General features: G+C 36.4%; 1 protein-coding gene across 2 annotated transcripts; it reads right to left on the bottom strand.

Moving 5' to 3' along the window:
- Positions 1-769: 769 nt before the first annotated feature.
- On the bottom strand, positions 770-12283 carry LOC135203562 (zinc finger protein 117-like). 2 transcript variants are annotated; one of them, XM_064233305.1, is made up of 3 exons: positions 12023-12283; positions 9177-9308; positions 770-7029 (listed from the first exon to the last, which is right to left on the bottom strand). In XM_064233305.1, exon 3 carries the CDS (start codon positions 6893-6895, stop codon positions 5084-5086), a length of 1812 nt encoding a protein of 603 aa, XP_064089375.1. In that variant the 5' UTR covers positions 6896-7029; positions 9177-9308; positions 12023-12283; the 3' UTR covers positions 770-5083. The 2 variants fall into 2 exon arrangements, with proteins under 2 accessions (XP_064089375.1, XP_064089374.1); XM_064233304.1 differs by lacking the exon at positions 9177-9308.
- Between the last annotated feature and the right edge of the window lie 9574 nt (positions 12284-21857).

The following is a 21857-nucleotide window of genomic DNA, read 5'->3' on the forward strand; positions in this document are numbered from 1 at the left end:
CTGTGAATAGTTAAAATCCTCAAATACTTAACACCACTCTAATAATGCCTATGACTGCCTATTTTAAACGTTCGAACACCTAACAACCTCCCTAAAAATGCAATGCTCATAACTAAGTATCTTCAATTTTATCACAAAGAATGCAGTCATGAAAATATGAAAATACAGTAATAATTAGTGAACATTTCTAAGTGAAAAATCCCATGAATAAACGAATTTTCCCCAAACATGTGGATATATGTTCCACAGAAAAATCCCTGAATAGGCTAGGTGAAGCTGCGAATAAGCAGGGCATTTTTCTTTATAGAAAACCATCAAACCTTGTATTATGCTAGATGCTAAAGAGTAAAACTGCTGTGATGTAGCTTGTAAACCCATAATCACTGCCTGTAATGCCACTTAATACAAAGTCTCCATGGAATTCTGCCATTTCCTTTTTTCCGGTGCCTTCACTTTCACAATTCTATTTCCTGTAAGTAAATTAACTTATGAAACACACAACTTTGTTTTTCTCATCTTTAAGTAAATTAGTTTTACAGCCCATCAAATTATTTCTGAGCTTCCACAGGACATGTTCTGAAATGACAATTGAAAACTGAAGCACATAAAGTAGGGACACCTATGACAATAGATACAATGAACTGGAAGAGTATTTTCTTTATGAAGCAACTGTAGAAACTTCAAGTCTTCAGCTTTGCAGGAGAGAAGCATGGAATGCATATGCTATTCAACAGCAGCAGCAATACTATAGTATGGTTAATGAACAAAGTTTAATATAAAAATGAAAATTTATTTAACAAAAGATATACAGGAATTAATTCAACAAAAAAAGAATTTTTTTCACTGTAGGAATCTACATCAGTAAATATTACAAGAAATATTTTGGTGGCAATAAATATTAAAAATTAAAACTGCAATTCACTGTGAATAATCAAAATAAGGTATAGTATGAATAAAGGACCCTTTTTTTCATTCTAATATTTGCTGATGCTTTGCAGGACATTTCAGGATGCATCCCTAGTAGTTACACAAAAATAATATTAAGAAAAATGACGATTTCAGAGGGCCTTTAGTTTAACTAACAACTACATAGTTCATTCTTATTTTATAAAACAGTCCTCTTACCTGACACTAACATTTGAAACTACTGTAGTTTGCTGATTACAAAGTACTGCATCCCAGTGTGTCACAGACATTCTGTACATTTTATACACGAATGACTCATCCCCAAAAAGACGCTAACTTGTGATTTTCCACCTTTTAACGAACCGTGAGACATCGACTGGAGTTAGGCGCTACACCTGTCCTTAAAATACCAAGTTAAAATACAATATACATATATGTACATATATGTGTTTGTGTTTACCAGGTTAAAAATAAAGTTAAATACGTACATCATTTACGCTAATAAATAATGTTCAAAAATTTGAACTATGGCAGACTGGGATGACATATATACGTAGCACTAGGAAACGAAGACCGTTGCTTCTTCTCTCTCTCTCTCTAAAGTCAAAGAGGTTTTGAAACTACCTACAGTATATAGTATAATATAGACTATTCAAATATACAGTGCAAATTAAAAAAAAATGTTTTGGAATTTTGTCAAGCACTACTATAGGAACCTCCTATAAGGACAAATCATTTCCAGCCCGATCAACTCGCACCACATTTCAGAGCAGAGTGGCAGCAACACTTCACAAAATGGATCAGTCTACCAAAGAAAAGTACTACTGCTATTGTTATGCTGAAAACTAAGCCTTACTGTCACTGTGGTCGATGAAATGCAACTCGAGTTCCCCTGCTGCAAAATGGACATCAATAGAAGGCGCCCTCTTCAACCTATCATGACAGCCAATCTTATTTTATAATGCTACAATTCCCTTCCCTTCCCAACCACCCTCTACCCAGACATGGTACATAGTGGAATTCAGTTAAATAAATAAGTATCACCCATTCTACATCTACAGTTGCATAACATACATGTATGTACATCACTTTTAAATAACATTAAATAAACCTAAATAGTAGTACTGTATCAGAGTGAGGTGTATTTATGATGCATAGCCAAATCTCTGCCAGAATTCCTCACCACTGACATTAAATGAAATCTGATCATAACTGATGGAAATACTAGTTAAAGTAAAATTAATTTGTAATTAAAATACCACAGGCTATGGAACCATTGCCATTGTGTTTACATACAAGTCACCACTTACAACTGATCTCTATCCAGTTGTGCAATTTCACAAAGCAATCCAAAATTAAAGCTCACTGACAACGTTACCTTCTGGGGACATGGAAAGCAAATCACTCAGGAACACTTTGTGAGGGACACCACATTAACGTACATTCATAAAATGAGATTCACAAAAGCAAACAAGACAAATGCAAAAAAAAAACCCTTCGGACAGTATTGTATTGCAGTTAAATGACAGAAAATAATATAATGGTAAAGCATTTTCTTGAACAATAGGTTTGTCATATGGCCGATAAAAAAATGGAACTGCCACATAACACAAACTTCTCCACTATAACTTCTACTTATTCAGCAAACAAAACCCACAAACTATATGTTCTGGTTGTAAAGTACCAATCTCACTTCTGAGCCATAAAAAAAAATAGTACTCTAGTCTATAACATTTCTTTACAATTGTATATATCCAATGACAGTTTAGCAAGATCTCACACAAAAATACATACAATATGAGCATTAAGAAGCCAAAGATTACTTCAATCTTTTCAACCTTTATTATTTTAAAAGAAATAGCACTCAGTATAAAGGATATACTTGGCAACACCACTCAACATGGGACCGGATCTGAAACATTTATCCCACCAAACATACAAGAAATATAACTGACCTAAAGAGACATTCTTCTTTCACGTCCCTTGGAAGAGAAGATGAGATACAGTACGTATGTATATAAAAAGGGGGTAGGGGAGATATGCGGTACTCAACTACATCAGAAGTTACTGGGCTGCATAGTCTTCTTTGGCACACTGCACACAGCAGAAAAGGTTCTTTGCAATCTTTCTGAACTCCAGATGCATTACTTTCTGTAACTTACCACCTGATACCTCCAATCTCTTCATACCTTGTAGTATAGCCTGAACTTTGCCCTGCTCAGACCTTCATTGCCTATTTAAAAGTAAATCCTTAATGCAATTCCAGCAAGTCTAGAAAAAAACTATGGTTTTATTGAACTGCTGTATAAATAATAATTATAATAACAGAGGGATTTTGGGATAAAGTGGCCATGCTGGTCTCGGTCCAGCCTACTCTAACAACAGATTTGGAGGCGAGAAATCAATGGGACCTTTCTCTCCCCTAGATATGCTTTACTCTTGAGTTTGAGTCTCAATTAAATGTTATATGGAAAGTCAAATAACTAGGTTATGATTTCCTCACAATATACCTTGAACTTCAGAAGGACACAAATGTTTTAGCAATTAAACAATACAATACATGAATGAAGTGCAAAGTTGATCATAGTGTAATGTAAATCACCAAAAAAATTAAAAATTCAAATGTCAGAAGCATTTAACAAAACGAATGCAAGTTACTTGAAGATTTACAAGCATGTAGTTCATGCTGTCAAGGTTCTTAACCCACTCTTGTAAACAACGCTTGTCTAAGAAAGTGAATACTGTACAGCAGAGTCTTGTACTATAAGAGACTGAGTAGAGCCGTCCATGTGCATGAGAATGCTTATTATTAGAGGCAAAGTTTGTCAAGATAGTCTATGCTTTTATCTGCTCCACATTTGCACAACCAGAAAGTCAATTAGTTACTTTAATTATGTTCTAAAGGGTGCGACAAAAACCTAGAACAGAATAGAACACAGAATTTACACCAAAGGCCAAGCACTGGGAACTACGAGGTCATTCAGTATGAAGGTATGAAAGGTGTAACAGGAGGAAAAACTTGCAGTTGGACTAGGAAATGATTGTTAGGAGAGGGTGGAAAGTCAGATGGAAAGAAAGAAAAAAAAAGCATTATTAACAATAGTAATTCAAGATTCTTAAAATCTAAAAATCTTATTTTCAAATTAAAAAACGGATTAATTCCCAACCAATGACATACTAATAACCCTTGAAAAGGGGCTAGTATTCTTCAAGCAGGTCACAAACATTTTCAAACGAGATGACACTTTGTCTCAGGCCTGTGTAAGGTTCTACCGTTAACTCGGTACAGAAATAACAATGCAGAAGCCTTCCCTGTCATAGACTTACAAAATCACATACGTAGTTATTTCATGAAACTTGTGTCACTGATATTTGCTTTCCATGTTCCTTCACTTCTCAGGATAGACAATATCCAACACTTACTACAAACAAACAAACCCAAATGCAGCCAACAGAAAACAATATGAAATGCAATATCACTAGCAAGCCACTCCCCATTTTAACAAAAATACTAAGTGACGTCTCCATTGTTTAACAACATTATAAAGTAAACCTTCATTTTGAACATTCGTACCTCTCACCTCTTCTCATTTTTCTATAAAAACGTAATGCTTTCCACAGATATTGTAGTCAAGAAACTGCAGAATAAATACTGGGGAAAAGCTGTTATACTTCCATTCATTACCTGATGTGCTTGCATAAGAACATGTTACTATTAATCCTGTACAGAAAATAATACAGGAACAGATGATGCAATGCATATGCCACAATAACAACTCAGAACAATAGTATAGAAAAAATTCTGTGATCACAAAACAAAACCAAATCAAGTTTGCAAAACAGAGGATGAAGATAGTCTATGAACTTTGAGAGGTGAAATTTTCCTATTTAAAATACTGTATTACATTATTTCCCATACCATGAAAAACGAAAAAAACAAAAAAAAAGTCTGCCCCCATTCACCCACCCGACCCCTCAGGAAAAAACTAAACAAGCATTACTACTAAAAATAGCATGGACCTATAGTAAATAGGTTAAGTCACAAATACAAATCTAGGATCATACAGTCCCCACAAAGGGTACGGAACAATTAGCATTAGCAATTGTATATGGCTAATTGGAGCTACCACTAACTGTGTACAGATCACTTTTCATACAAAACTAAAGTGACATTTGACTACAACGGCCACAACGGACGCACTTGCTCCCACTGAGCGTAGGCATAGGATGGCTGATATGTCTGTTGACCAAAATGTCTGACCCCTTCATTGTGCTCTGGCTTCTTCTCACCAGCGACAACAGGCACCTGCACTTGGCTGCTGTGACCGTTAACAGTACTTTTTGGAGGCACTACCGGTATCTGTACTGTGGTTTTTTGAGGCACAACCGGTATAGCTTGCTGTTTCAAGTATTCTTCGTAGGCAATGCCCTTTCTCTCACTATGTACAAATCTATGGCTATTGAGGTGACTTTCCTGCGTGAACCGTTTCCCACAGTCCGGACACTCGAATCGTTTCTTCTCACTATGAACAAACCTGTGGCTGTTCAGGTGGCTTTCCTGCCTAAACCTCTTGCCACACTCCTCACATGCATAGCTTTTCTCTTGGGTGTGGACAAACTTATGACTGTTCAAGTGGCTTTCCATAGAGAAGCGCTTGCCACATTCCTCACATTCAAATCTCTTCATGTCAGCATGTACAAACTTGTGTCCATTGATCTGATTGACCTGTGCAATCCGACTCCACTCCTGGTGCTCAAACTTCCTCTCGGCACTGTGGACGTACATGTGACTGTTCAAATGGATTTCCTGGTTGAACCGCTTCCCGCACTCCTCACATTCAAATCGCTTCTCCTCCGTATGCACAACCATGTGGCTACTGAGGTGGCTCTTCTGAGAGAACCTCTTCCTACAAACACCGCATTCGTAACGTTTCTCTTCACTGTGCACGAACCTGTGGCTGTTCAGGTGTGCTATCCTTGTGTATCGCTTGCCACAGACCTCACATTCAAATTTCTTTTCACTGTGCACAACCATATGGCTGCCCAGGTGACTTTCCATGGTGAAGCGCTTCCCGCAGATGCCACACTCAAACTTTTTCTCGACACTATGCACGTGCACGTGTGCATTCATGTGGACTTCTGTGAAGAATCGCTTGCTGCAGGTGGGACACTCAAACCGTTTCTCCATGGTGTGTATGACACTGTGGCTATTGAGATGACTTTCTAGGGCAAATCGCTTGCCACATGCGGCACATTCAAAACGCTTCTCAACATTGTGCGAATGCATGTGGCTGTTGAGGTGACTCCTCTGAGCAAACCTCTTGCCACACTTCATGCACATGAATTTTTTCTCCTTGATATGCACAAGCATGTGGCTTCTGAGATGCTGCTCCATCGTGAACCTCTTGTCACACAGTTCGCACTCGAACTTCTTGTCTTGGGCGTGAACTAACTTGTGACCATTCAGATGGCTTTCCATGATGAAGCATTTGTCACACATCTCACATTTGAAGTTCTTCTCAGCACTGTGCACAACCATATGACTATCTAAGTGGCTCTCCATGGTGAAGCGTTTGTTACACATTTCACATTCGAAGCGCTTCTCCTTGCGATGCCAGACTATGTGATTGTTCAGGTGGCTCTCCTGGGCAAAACGCCTCCCGCATTCCTCGCACTCGTACGGCTTCTCCGTGGCCTGTATCCACATCCCGATCTGAGCTGCCACGGGCTGAGGAAGTTCTACTGTGGCCTGCGTGACCGGCACCTGCAGCTGGACCACTGGTACCGTCATCTGAACGGGGGACCCTTTCTGGATGAACTGGGCATGAGCCTGAACTTGAACTTGAGTCTGCGTCTGTGCCTGCACCTGAAGAGGCTCAAGTTGTGCCTGGACCTGCTGCTGAGCCTGGGCCGTTCCTTGTTGGACCTGCGGCTGCTGCTGCTGAGGCTGCGGCTGGGGTTGGGTTTGTGTCTGCTGTGTTGCATCCATGGCGAAGACAATAGGGGACGAGGCACCTCCGAAGAACTGACGTAACGAATCACTTGATCATCAACACTGGTGAGCTGCCTAATAAACAAATGATTTGAAGAGAGAGGTTCATTTTGATGCGATCTCTTGGTGTCCTGGAAATTGAAGAAAATGTTTCAGTAAAGAAAACTTATTAAGGACAACATAACCCACTTATGATTAAGTAATTTTACATTCTACACTGTATATGACAAAAGTAAAATTTGGAAGTTCCTTCAAAATTGATACCAAAGAATCTTCACTTTCGATTCAATGCTCAAAATAACTGGGGAAGATGTATAGTGTACTACAAACCCCCAGGCCGCCCCCCCATCCCTGATGAGTTAAAACCTGACCATACTTAAAACCTGTAAAAATGCTTAAAGCTGAGTATTTTATTAGTTTGATCACAAAAAGTGCATTTAGTCATGAAAATTCTAAGAAAATACAGTAATTAGTGAATACGTATTTCTCAGTGAAAAATACAGCAAAAGGCGAATTTTCAGTGAATAATGTGTATACGGTATACGTTCCACAGAGAAATCTGTGAATAGGTGGGTCCGCGAATCCGGAACCGCAAATAGACGGTGGTCGACTGCATCAATTTAAGTGCACCAACATAAAAAAAAACAGGGCCTCGAAATCGCTAAGAAACCAGGTGGAACATACAACAAGGATTCATGGTGTTTTTATGTTGCATGGAACCAGTGGTTATTCAGCAACAAAACCAACTGCTTTACGTGACTTCCGAACCACATCGAGAGTGAACTTCTGTCACCAGAAATACACATCTCTCACACCTCAATGGAATGTCCAAGAACCATACTCTCAGCCAACGAGGTGGTACACCAACACCATACCGACCACGACACTGAGGCACTCAATACCTGTTCGTAATAGATACATTCAGGCCTAATATACTTCTACTATACATAATAAACTGCATACGTATGTAGTATAATTTCACAGGGCAAATTCCATTTTCATCCAATATGTGCACTGATAAGTATTCACCACTGAACGGGGCAAACCTCCACCAAAATATGCCCTTCGGGTACTGTTAGACAAGTACCTTCTAATATGAAATAAGGGCAAAACTTGGACAGAGCATATCTTTAAGGTTTCACTGTCTTCCAATACAAAGCATTTCAACAAATAAATAATAAATGCTTTTCAGTACAGAAACTGACAAGTGAATAATGCCACATGACAACTGCAAGGAAAAAGTTGAAATACATTATCTAATGGCTTTATTAAGCTCACTTTGATATAATCAAGCCCTTTTTACAGAAATTGTGTAATATTCAATGATCTTTACAACATAAAAAATTTAGATGTTAAATCTTTTTTTGCTGTTTACCATCTACGTACACGAGCAAAACAGCAGTTAGTTACCAAGAATGCAATTTGTGTAAAAATGGAAGCCTTTCCAGTCATGCTAAACTTGGGAAGTTCAAGGAAAAATGCACTGCTTTATTACCCTAACATTATTCTTCTTGCATTTTAATATATTTCATCTATAGTTAGGCTACCTATTAACTCATTGTTTTTCTTTTTTAATTAAGTGGGATCTCTTCTTTCTGTATTTCATTTTACTTCCTCTTACTTCTTTTGTAATGAACCCCATTTTCTCTGGAAGCTTGAATTTCAAGTCAATGGCCCCTTTGGTGTGCTTGTTCCATATGAATAGGGTTCATCTACTGTATAATAATAATAATAATACTATATTCGCAATTCATGGTTCTGCATTCGAGGACTCACCTATTTGTGGATTTTTCTGTGGAACGTATATACGTTAGTACCCATTATTCGTGGAAAATTCGCCTATTCGCAGTATTTTTCATAGAGAAATATCTCTAATCACTGTATTTCCATACAATTTTTGTGACTAAATGCATTTTTTGTGATGGAACTATTAAATTACGAAGGTATAAGCATTTAAAGAGGGGTTTCAAGTATTCGCAGGAGTGTGGTACCCATCCTTCGCGCATACTGTGGATTAACTGTAATAATAATAATAATGGTAACAAGTATTTTTCAGCTGTTAACGAGTATACATACCATATTTTTGTGCTTGGTTTGGCAATTAAGAATACATGAGTTAGCCTTTTCCTCTTATTAGCCCAACTGAACTACTATAATAAAGTAACTTCATTCATTCATAATATGCCTGTAAACGTATTTTCATATGTATAAATAATTCTCCAAGTTCATAAAATAAAGTCATTTATTCCATATGTTCGACCATACTCTTTTTTGGTACCTGCAGTGAATCCAACTTAAACATCTGCAGATTTCAAATCTGTTTGGATTATCTGGGATTCCGGTCCGATAGGGTCTGGATTAACGTGGCTTTACTGTAATCCTCACCACTTACAGCTACAACCACACCATGCTTAAAAAAAAAAAAAAAGTAAATAGCCTTCGGTAACAATGCACACATGAATGGCGAAGAGCATATTAACTGGAAAATAACCACGGTCAGAACAATATGCTATTTCAAGCTAATGACTTTAGCAAGGCAGTTCATTTCAGATGCATTACAAATCAATTTTACAATAGAAAACAATAGTTGTACGAAGGTGACTACACTCCATGTCTTGTTCATTTTCAGCCAGATTTTTTTTTTTAAGTCATACTACTAGACCACATTCGATCCATCTGGAGTGACACATTAGTTTGTCAGTTTATATTCCATGTCACGACTTCTTCAATACATTTGTATCTTTACTTTTCACTCAATGTCCTTGAGTTTTCATATCTTTGGATAGTCAGGGTAGCTGTAACAAGGGTCCCCCCCCCCATTTATTTGGTTCCTCACTATTTTGCTGCAAGTTGCCAGGTTTTTACATAATCAATTTACCTGATATTAATTGCATTTTTCACAGTTAATGAAATATGATCACAAACGAATCATCTGTCATATTCCTTCATACCAAACTTAGCTTTAAAATGGCTAATTTGAAAATGCACCGAGTCATAAAAAACCAACAAACTAAGACAGCTTCATCTGTAATGTTACAGGTATCGCAAGTACAGTGCCTTACACAAATCAAATTTATTGCCGTAAACAATTATTATACGCACAGCTGTCATTTCCTTTTTGATATACCAGATCACAGATATTAAACACACACACACACACTTTGACCATCAAAATTGAGTAATAAAAGCTAATCACAATTCCACACGATGCACTACAACATAAAGAGTTTACAAATATATACGTTAAATGTTTCGATAGTGGCAACCTGTTGGCATTTTCATACAACTCAATGTATAGGAGTTCTTGGATTTTTCGTAGATAGCGACCCCAAGGAAAAGTTCGGGGGTCGTTACCTAGGATTAAAAATACTAAACATACCACATAGGTGGATACTTACGGGGTTAGAACCCTTGAGGGTTCTAACCCCGTAGGAACGATCTGAGTTTTTAAGACATGATCAGTTATCACTCAATACTAGTTGCTTTTGCGTACTGTCCATGATTCAATCTGATAGACAACACTGAATTCGTACGAGGAAAATCCCAATAATATGCAGTGAAAAGCGATATGCGTGGACACGAAATAAGTATCATTTACTTGTATTTAATTCCACTTTTTCAATAATGCAGTAACTCTAGGTTTGTTGGCAATATATAAAGTATTTACTAGCTTGCAAAACAATTAGCATAATCTACAAAAATAAAAATAAAAAATAAATGTAAATTTTCTAATGTTTGGACAGGGTAATTTAGTGCCTGGCAGATATAAAAATGCATTCCTATTCAAAACTACAATCCAAAATCAATCAACAAAAATGAAAAACAAACATAAATGCAAATTTTCTAATGTTTGGACAGGATAATTTAGTGTCGGGTATGTATATAAATAGGTTCCTGAATCCTGTTCAAAACTACAATCCAAAATCAACTATCTGTTTAAGGTTTAAATAGCCTAACACCACATCAGAAATGCTGAACGCACAGGACTCGTAACAATTCTTAGTTTGGCAAAAGCCTTTCGTTTACCCCATAATAAAAAAAAGTGGTCACTAGGCTAGGATTTCTCAGAATATTCTAAAAACATTTACATGATAATGCAGATCACTATACAAGCCTATTTTTTCTAAACTTCGTCTTAACGTTAAGTTAACTAATGGCATTGCTGAAACAATTCCTGGAACTTATCTGATATAAACAGTCTAACACGCTGAAAAAAAATATCTAACGTACTGGAGCTACTCGCTCAAAAAGATGTTATTAAAACTTTATACACCAAAAACCCGATATTTTAAAAAATTTTTCTTAAAAATGTTAAAAATCATTTTTGAAAAATTACTGTTATTTTAAAATTATCTAAAGAAGTTTTAAAATTATTTTTGCAAAAATAGATAGAAAAATTGCGTTATTTTAAAATTATTTAAAGAAAGCATGTTTTAATACTATTTTATAAAAAAACAGATATTCTAAAAATATTTAAAAATACAATACTAGGCATTTAAAAATCATTTTGGAAAAACTATAGTTCTAATACCTATTTATGAAATAGATGTCAATCTAAAATAAAAAAAAATAAAAAAAACGGTTATTTCAAAATTCACATAGGCTAGGGCAGGATATGTTAGTAGGCTGTACAAAACGAGCCACAGGGGGGAATAAAACCCATATGGATAATCTGCAATGAATCAACAAAAAATTGGACGAGTATATATACAAATATATAAAGGACTAATAGATAAATATTTAAAAGTAAGCGGGGCATCCCCAACTCTTAGCGTGCATGGAAAATCGGGCAAACACGGCCTCCTCCTCCATCCTCTCTCCCTCCCCCCCCCTACAAACGAGCCTGCATATGTTGCATGCTGCCCCACATGCATTAATTTCAAATGGCGTTTATTATAGTATATAAAAAACGCAAAAACACGACGTCTAAAAACCCCCGCCCCCAAAAATTAAAAAAAAACGTTGACGAAACTGACCCCCGATACTTTCCACTCAACATAGGGTGCCCCCCCAAAAATCCAGGAATATTCCCGTTATTTTCGAAGTTTGGCCCCCCAAAACACCGCCCTGATTATCACGGACGCCCAAGGGCGTCGCGACGGAGGCCATGGCAGTCCCACTTACTTCGAAGGGCGGCTAAAACGGCCAGATATTCCCGATAACCATAAAAATGCACTCGAGCTGATAGTCTTCCCACAGTGGCCCGATGGCGTCCTTTTTGTTTTGGTGGAAAGGCGTTTCCTGAGTGGCTGTCTCCTTCAGAGCCTCCTAGCGCCCTTCCCGCCGCTCGGGGAGCCTTAATCAGGGTCCAAAGCCTTAGGGCATGCCCCGGGGCGTCTTCTCGAGGGGCATATGCCACGGGAAATCAATCATTTAGGCCGTAAATGAGGAAAGTAAGACAGAAAATGAACTTCCGACGTCCGCCATTGAAAACGGGTTCGCTGCCGTTCGGATTTAGGGGTGACTATCCCATTTTAATTCTCCCTCCCTAAAATTCTTAAACCTTCATTTAAAAGGGATGTTTTACTGCTTTAAGCGACGATACCAACCACGACTCTTAAACTCCTTGTTAAAAAACTTCTAAAATAAACATCTACGCTGATCTGCAAGTGTTGACAATCAATAGGTAGGTAATAATGCACGCCTATACCGAAATGCATTCTGGCAAACCATCACATCATATTAACTTCCTTTTTCCCTCGTAACCTGTGTATGACATCTTAAAACCTCAGGTAATAAGAGCATCCTTTTCGAGATACTTGCAAAATTTCACATTAAGTCTCCAATGCTATTGTGGCCTTGTTTATAAAATAAAAATATTATCTCGTTTTTACTCAAAGACCTAACCTAACTGCATAATACATCCATGCCATGCAAAGTAAGTTTGTTGCACCAACATTTACTAAAGAAAAGGTTAAAGGGAATTGCAATAATTAATGAATATCATGAAAGAATAATCACTGTAAATAAATTTCCATGCATACGTACAAAACACTACCCCCAAGGAACTATAAATTAATATAGAACCTTAAGAAAGACTCAAAATCTATCCCTTTTGTTGAGGGTCAAAAATGCATGATTTTTTAAAATATTGTTTTGTTCGATAACTTTGACGAATTACTGTTCCATAAAATTATTCGATCTTTTTCTCTCTTAAATACACTGGAATTAAGGTTTAATCAACTAGTACTAATGGCTATTATACGTCATTTATAACCATAGGTCCATTATTTTTTATTCACATAATTTTTAACACTAGCAGAAAGTTGTCTATTACTAATATATATTGTTCATTATCATAATTATTTACTGTTATTATTGACTACACTCTTACATTTTATAGTATCCTGGAGGTGATATTAATCAGTAGACAGGTAAAATAATATACAGATTTCTATAATATTTTTTTATTCGAAATTACCTTACACACGAGATATAGCTACACTTTACTTTTTGGTTTTGTGATAGATACCCTTTTGACCTTGAAATTAGATCAAAATAAATTATTTTGGGGGCTGTTTATTCACCAGAGCATTGAGTCCTTGCCAGACAAGTTTCTCTCATATTTGATAACAAAAAACGTAACTAATACGAGTAATAATATAAAAAGAGACCAAACGGCAACGTTCTTTACTATTACTATTAACATTATTACATTAGTAGAAGCATTCTACCTAAGGAGATTACATTTATCCAGAAAAACCTTGATTACACAATACATCTAGAAATATAACAATTGTAGTGATATTTAAACTTGTCTTGTAATAAAAAATATATTATTGTTATCACAGACAGACAGACCTTACCTTACCTTACCTTACATCTTGTTCGGGTTGCCCCAGGTCCCTCAGTGTGAGGCACCTCTAATGTCTACCAGAGAGTTGCTAGTACATCTTCCGGTATATTTTGCATCTTCCAATCTTGGATGGTCTGGGATGCAGTTTAGATATTTGTCGAGCTTATTCTTAAACACATCTACGCTCACTCCTGATATATTCCTCAGATGAGCTGGCAACGCATTGAATAGACGCTGCATTATCGATGCTGGTGCGTTAGTGGATTAATGTCCTGTGTGCTTTCCTTATTTTTCCTGGTATAGTTTTGGGCACTATTAATCTACCTCTGCTTGCTCTTTCTGATATTTTTAGTTCCATGATATTTTCTGCTATTCCTTCTATCTGTTTCCATGCCTGAATTATCATGTAGCGTTCTCTTCTCCTTTCTAGACTATATAATTTTAAGAATTGGTAGTCTTTCCAGTAGTCTAGGTCCTTAACTTCTTCTATTCTAGCTGTAAAGGACCTTTGTACACTCTCTATTTGTGCAATATCCTTTTGATAGTGTGGGTACCATATCATATTGCAATATTCAAGTGGACTACGAACATATGTTTTATAAAGCATAATCATGTGTTCAGCTTTTCTTGTTTTGAAGTGCCGTAACAACATTCCCATTTTTGCTTTACATTTTGCCAACAGAGTTGCTATTTGATCATTGCATAACATGTTCCTATTCATCATCACACCAAGGTCTTTAACTGCTTCCTTATTTGTGATGGTCTCATTATTAGGTCCCTTATATGCATATGGCTTTCTTTCTCTGTCTCCATAATTTATTGATTCAAATTTATCAGAGTTAAATACCATCCTATTTACCTCTGCCCAATCATATACTTTGTTAAGGTCTCTTTGTAGAGCGTTCCTATCTTCATCACAAGTAATTTCTCTACTTATTCTTGTGTCATCTGCGAAACTACTCACTACCGAATCCTTAACATTATTGTCTATGTCTTCAATCATAATAACAAACAGTATTGCAGCTAACACCGTACCTTGCGGCACACCGGATATTACCTTGGCTTCATCCGATTTCTCGTCGTTTGCAATAACTATCTGTTTTCTGTTGCGTAAAAATTCTTTTAACCATCTTCCTACTTTATCCACGATATTGTGTTTTCTAATTTTTTTCGCTAATATATTATGGTCTACTTTATCAAAAGCTTTTGCCCAAAGTCCTAAATAAACCACATCTGTTTCATTTCCGCTTTTCATATTTTTGAATATGTTCTCACGGTGGACTAACAGTTGGGTTTGTGTACTTTTTCCGGGTACGAAACCATGTTGTCCTTTATTAAACAAATTATTTTTTATTAAATGTTTCATAATATTTTTCTTCATTACCCTTTCATACACTTTCATAATATGTGATGTTAGACTCACAGGCCTATAATTACTTGCCTCTAGTCTTGATCCACTTTTGAAAGTAGGGGTAATATATGCTAATTTGTGCTCCAATCATATATCTTGCCTGTATCTACACTTTGTCTTAATAATATTGCAAGTGGCTTTGCGATAGAATGAACTACTTTCTTTAACAAAATAGCAGGAATTCCATCAGGCCCTGCAGCAGCTCCATTTTTAATTTCATTAATAGCCTGCACAATATCAGCTTCATTAATATCTATGTCAGCTAAATATTCACTATTTTCATCCCTTACTTCTATATCATTATCTTCATTATCTATTCTAGGGGTGAATTCTCTCTTATATCGTTCTGCCAGAATGTTGCAAATTTCCTTTTTTTCATTCGTTAATCTCCCTTCAATTCTCAGAGGGCCTATTTCTATTATTCTTCTTTTATTCATCTTCTTCGCATATGAGTATAATAGTTTGGGGTTTTGTTGATATTTAATAGGGTTTTTTCTTCCAAGTCCCGTTTTTCATTTTCTTTTGATTGTATAATCTTTTGTTCTGCATTTTCTATCTTACTTTTTAGTTCTACTAACTCCATGCATTTTTTTTCTTTTGCAAGACCTTTTTTCCACTTTCTGATTTTCTGAACAAGATCCTTCTGTCTCTTGTATGCATGAATGATGTTTACTTTTCTTCTTCGGTATATATTTTTCCACTATTTTCTCCAATATTTTATTTTATATAATATCTCCGTATTTACCCTTATGTCATCACTTACGAAAATGTTATCCCAATCTTTGTTTAATTCTTCATTAATTTCTGACCATTTATATTTTTACTGTAGAAGTTGTATTTTCCATATCCTTCCCACTTTTTCATTTCTTGCTTATCTCTATTTTCACTTGCTTTGGAATGAACTGTTTAATTCTATGACATTATGGTCTGAAATACTCGCATTATAAACTATTATTTCTTTAACATAATTCATTTCGTTCACAAATACTAGGTCTAAAGTATTTTCCTTTCTTGTTGGCAGGTGATTTATTTGTTGAATGTTGTATTCTAGTAGCATATCTAATAGCTTTTCCAATTGCCTCTTATCTTCTGCACTACTATTACTCTCTTTTTTATATGTATAAGTACAACCACAATCTCCTATTCGTTCTTTCCATTCTACGAAAAGGAAAGTTGAAAGTCACCAGATAGGAGAATAGTCCAGTCCTTGTGATTTCTACATATATCATCCAATTTTCAATTATTAAGTCAAACTCTTTAGTATTAGGAGGTCTATATATTACTATGTTCATCAATTTTTCAGATTCAAATTCTACCGCTATTAGTTCACATTCTGAGTACTATATTTCTCATATATTTTTCCTTGTTTTTTGTCTTTCCCATATATTGCGGTTCCCCCTTGATTCCTATTTTTTCTATCTGATCTATAAGTTTGGAACCCTTTTATTTGATCATCATTCCCAGTCTCTTGGGAATACCAGGTTTCACTTATATTCATTATATCTATTTTCTTTTTCATTTTTGGGTTAGTTCTTCTAAGTACTCTATTTTCTTTTTGAGTTACTCGTAACTAAACCCTGCGCATTCATCACTATGATGGTTGCGTTTTCTCCTTCATTTAATACTGGTAGTAATAAGGATTTTCCCATGTCTCTTTCCTGTTCTGGTATGTTGTTCTTTTTTTCATTTCCAGAAATTCTGACATTAAAAAATCCAACTTTCATAATATTTGATCTTCCTTCATCATAATTATTAATTTTGTGTCTGAATGAAGCTGCAATTTTCTCCTTTTCTGCAATATCCTCTTGCATAATAAATACAGTTATTATCTCTTGAGTAGAATTTCGGAGCTGATGCTTTGTAATTTTTTTGCTGACACCTCTGCATATCTCATTGGTGGTTTGCTTTTCTCTTTTACCTGATATTCTTGATTTCTCTCTTTATTTGTTTCTTTCTTATTTTGGATTTTATTACTTGGTTGGTTATTTATTTGATTATGATTCATGGCTACAGGGTGCATATATTTGCATTTTTTGTCGAACTTACATCCTTTTCCTTCTTTTAGGTTTTTTTAACATATTTTTGGGATGCAGATCTCTGCAATCATCCCCATATCCATCCAAGTAATGCAACGTTTACCATATATTTCATAGTTTTGACCATCTTAGGATGTTTGTAGTACATCTTTCTCCAATCTGCAATTCCCTCTTTTCAAAAGGTTGCAGATTTTGTCTTTCTTGTCTATTTTTTCCTCTTTCCCGTCATTGTATAGATCTGGGTAAGCAAGCCTCTTCGGGATTTGCTTTTCTGTTGTCATATCGTAATTTATTTCTTCGTAGGTATGCTGCTTTATTGCCTCATATGTAGTATCAATGAGTATCTCTGCATCCATACTTTTATCTTGTTCTTTGTTTTCCTTATTTTTCTGTCATTTCATTTTTGTTTACTTCTCTTCCGTTCCTCCTCTTCTTTTTCTTTTTCTTCTTCTTCTTCCTTCCTCTTCTTCTTCTTCATCCTCAACTATTTGTACATTCAATCTTGATTTAATAACATTGTCTATCCATGATAGACATGTTTGAACAAAAAATTCTTGTATCTTTTCTCAAATCTTGTATTACCTCAGCACACTGTGGATGGGTCGGAATGTTGCATGCAGCACATTTTCTGATTAGGTTTTTGTGGATTGACTATGCTATACCAAACCTTCACAGTTTGCATGCTTTTGGCATTCTTTTTTCCTAATGCATCAATTAGGATATTCACAAGATTCACCTTATTCATTTTTTCTTTGTCGGAATATGTTGGTTTATGTATATTTTCTTTATGAGTCTCTTGACCACTTGGATTTTATTTGGAACTTCTTCAATTATTTTCAAGATGTTTTTCATTAGATTTGTTCCAGTTTGAAGGATTATATCCTTCTAATATATCGATATGCTTTGTATCTTTTTGGTTAGGACTGTTGCTGATTTCATAGATGAGAAATGCCAGTTCCCTTCCTGCTACCTCATCGTATTGCGAATTTGCTAAAACACGCCAAATTACGCCACATCTTCCCGCAGTTGGAACTTACTGCCATCTTGTTCTGATTTATAGTATTACACTTGATAAACTAACTTAGAAGACGCTTTTATCCTACTATTTTCACACTAATCTTATCACCGATAGTTCACGAACACTTCTAGATATTTCTCAAATTCTAGTCGTATGTTAAACTTGTGATATCTGTTGATTATTGTGACTTCACGCGGGTACGTCTCACCAAGCAAGATGGCTACTACGAGGGAGAGAGAGAGAGAGAGAGAGAGAGAGAGAGAGAGAGAGAGAGAGAGAGAGAGAGAGAGAGAGATTATTATTATTTGTTTAAGCAGCCATTTCCGACTAAGTCCATCGGTCTGCTTAATGCAGATAAAATCTGTTAAAACAATACATATTAATAAATATATTTTTAGTCATTTTTTTTTAAATAAATAAATTGATAAAACATAACTGTACACATTTAAAATAAATTTGTATGAATAAATTTATATATATATATTAATATATCTCTATCTAATAAAATCATTTATATATGTTTTAATAGATCTATATCTGTTAAAAATTTTAAAATCTTGCAAATATTCGAGTCGTCATCTCCTAATTAGGTGCCTGCATTCTAGGAGATGATCCAAAGTATTTAAGTCTAATATGTGAATACTTAGACCATTCAATTAAAATGTGTTTCACAGTTACTCTGGTTTGACAGGTATATCACATTCTGGAGGTGGCTGATAAGACATAAGAAAGCCATGGGTTAACTTTGTGTGCCCATTACGCAGCCTGCAAAAAGCGACCTACCTCATGGTTTCTCTGCTTCTGTGAAGAATTTTTAAATGGAATGATAGTGGTCTTTACCACTCTAAGTTTGTTATTTTCAAGTGATAACCATTAGTCTTCCCAGATTTTGTCTAAAATAAATTTACAATAATTTTTAGTCTCTTTATAATATGTTTTGTACATTTTATTTCTATCATTTCATGCTGCTTCCTTTGCATTTTTATCAGCAATTTCATTGCCTTCAATTCCAACATGGTCTGGTGTCCAGCACAAGGATATCTTGATATTTCGAAGGCTTAAAAAATGAATATTTTCTTGTGTTGCTCTAATAGCAGGGTGATGAGGATTAAAAGAATCTATTGCTTGAATAGCATTTTTTGAATCACTATATATAGTGTAATGTTTGCTGGGAGTTCTAGCGATTTTATACAGAGCCAATGAAATTCCTGCCAATTCAGCGGAATATATGGAGCTATAAATAGGCATTCTTCCATGATAGTATTTTTCGTCTGTAATAACTGCGAACCCCACAGCAGCATCAGTTTTTGAGCCATCTGTATAAATGGAGATAGTATTTGCATGGATTTCTTGGTGTTCCAAAAAGATTTGTTTGACAGCGTAACTTGGAATTTCATCTTTTTTTTAAATCTAATAACTCATGGCATACATGAGGCTTATTCCATTCCCAAAGTTTATCCAGCAGCATGGTTCCAATTCTCGTGTTATAATGGGCCTCGGCAGAAGCATTTAAATGGTGAATTCCAAGTTTTGTCGTTTCAAGTAGATTTTTTCGATTCTTCTTCAGATTTACCCTTTATGATGATTTTGTTTTTTTCGACTGAGAATCGGGGATTGTCACACCCAAGAATTTTCTTCAGTGACACTGGAGGGGAAAAAATATCTTCCATGGTTATTCTTATTAGTGTTCTTCTCTTTTGAGACAGAGTGTTTGGTATGTATGGCTCTAAAGTAGCCATACTTGAGTTTTGGAGGGATTCCACGGACAAGTCCTTTGAAGAAAGCATCGGGTCGTCAACAGAAATAGTGGGGGGGTGGGTTGCCATATAACGTGAAAAACTTATTTCATCCAGATATTCCCCATACCCACCATGGAGTCACACTTAGAGGACGGGTCATCCCTTTCATTAGGGTCGTCCCAGGGGTAATTACCAGATATACACCCTATCTCCAGTGCTAAGGCGCCATGATGTCCGTCGAGATCAGACCCGGCACTGAGGAGAGGGTTTGACATTAAACTTTCCCCTCGCTCGACCACGTCAGGTACTCGAGTTCTAAGGGAGAGGTGGCATGACCTCCATCCTCACCCTCCTTCAAATCCAAGGAATAATTCTAAGTCATGTCCAAAACCAAGCTAAAGTCATCAATATAAAATCCATATCTTATAAGGGGGAGGAAGCAGAAAGATGAAAAGTTTTTAGTATAAGGAAAAGGGCTGACTTATTTAGTTGGTTCAACAGCTGGGCACCAAGGCCCAGTGAGAAAGCAGTTCCCACCGGGCATCAGAACCCAGCTGCTGAACCCTAAGCCCCCCCATCCTCGGCAAGGCTTCAGCATCTGGAGAGAGAGAGAGAGAGAGAGAGAGAGAGAGAGAGAGAGAGAGAGAGAGAGAGAGAGAGAGAGAGAGAGAGAGACTTTTTCAAACTTACTACTGTATATACATTCTAGGAAAACGATTATTATTATTATTATTATTATTATTATTATTATTATTATTATTATTCAGTAGATGAACACTATTTATATGGAACAAGCCCACCAAAGGGGCCACTGAATTGGAATGCAAACTTCCAAAGAATATTATTATTATTATTTTTTATTTATTTATTTATTTTGCTTTATTACAGTCCTCTAATTCGACTGGGTGGTATTTATAGTGTGGGGTTCCGGATTGCATCCTGCCTCCTTAGGAGTCCATCACTTTTCTTACTATGTGCGCCGTTTCTAGGATCACACTCTTCTGCATGAGTCCTGTAGCTACTTCAGCCTCTAGTTTTTCCAGATTCCTTTTCAGGGATCTTGGGATCGTGCCTAGTGTTCCTATGATTATGGGTACAATTTCCACGGGCATATCCCATATCCATCATATTTCTATTTTCAGGTCTTAATACTTATCCATTTTTTCCCTCTCTTTCTCTTCAACTCTGGTGTCCCATGGTATTGCGACATCAATGAGTGATACTTTCTTCTTGACTTTGTCAATCAACGTCACGTCTGGTCTATTTGCACGTATCACCCTATCTGTTCTGATACCATAGTCCCAGAGGATCTTTGCCTGATCGTTTTCTATCACTCCCTCAGGTTGGTGCTCGTACCACTTATTACTGCAAGGTAGCTGATGTTTCTTGCACAGGCTCCAGTGGAGGGCTTTTGCTACTGAATCATGCCTCTTTTTGTACTGGTTCTGTGCAAGTGCCGGACATTCGCTTGCTATGTGGTTTATGGTTTCGTTTTTCCTATTGCACTTCCTACATATGGGAGAGATGTTATTTCCATCTATCGTTCTTTGGACATATCTGGTTCTTAGGGCCTGATCTTGTGCCGCTGTTATCATTCCTTCAGTTTCCTTCTTTAGCTCTCCCCTCAGTAGCCATTGCCACGTGTCATCGCTGGCTAGTTCTTTAGTCTGTCTCGTGTATTGTTCGTGCATTGGTTTGTTATGCCATTCCTCTGTTCTGTTTGTCTTTCTCCTGTCTCTGTATATTTCTGGGTCTTCGTCTACTTTTATCAGTCCTTCTTCCCATGCACTCTTGAGCCATTCGTCTTCACTGGTCTGCACATATTGCCCCAGTGCTCTGTTTTCGATGTTGACGCAGTCCTCTATGCTTAGTAGTCCTCTCCCTCCTTCCTTTCGTGTTATGTATAGTCTGTCCGTATTTGCTCTTGGGTGTAGTGCTTTGTGTATTGTCATATGTTTC

Source organism: Macrobrachium nipponense, chromosome 36, assembly GCF_015104395.2.
Source record: "Macrobrachium nipponense isolate FS-2020 chromosome 36, ASM1510439v2, whole genome shotgun sequence".
Lineage (NCBI taxonomy): Eukaryota > Metazoa > Arthropoda > Malacostraca > Decapoda > Palaemonidae > Macrobrachium > Macrobrachium nipponense.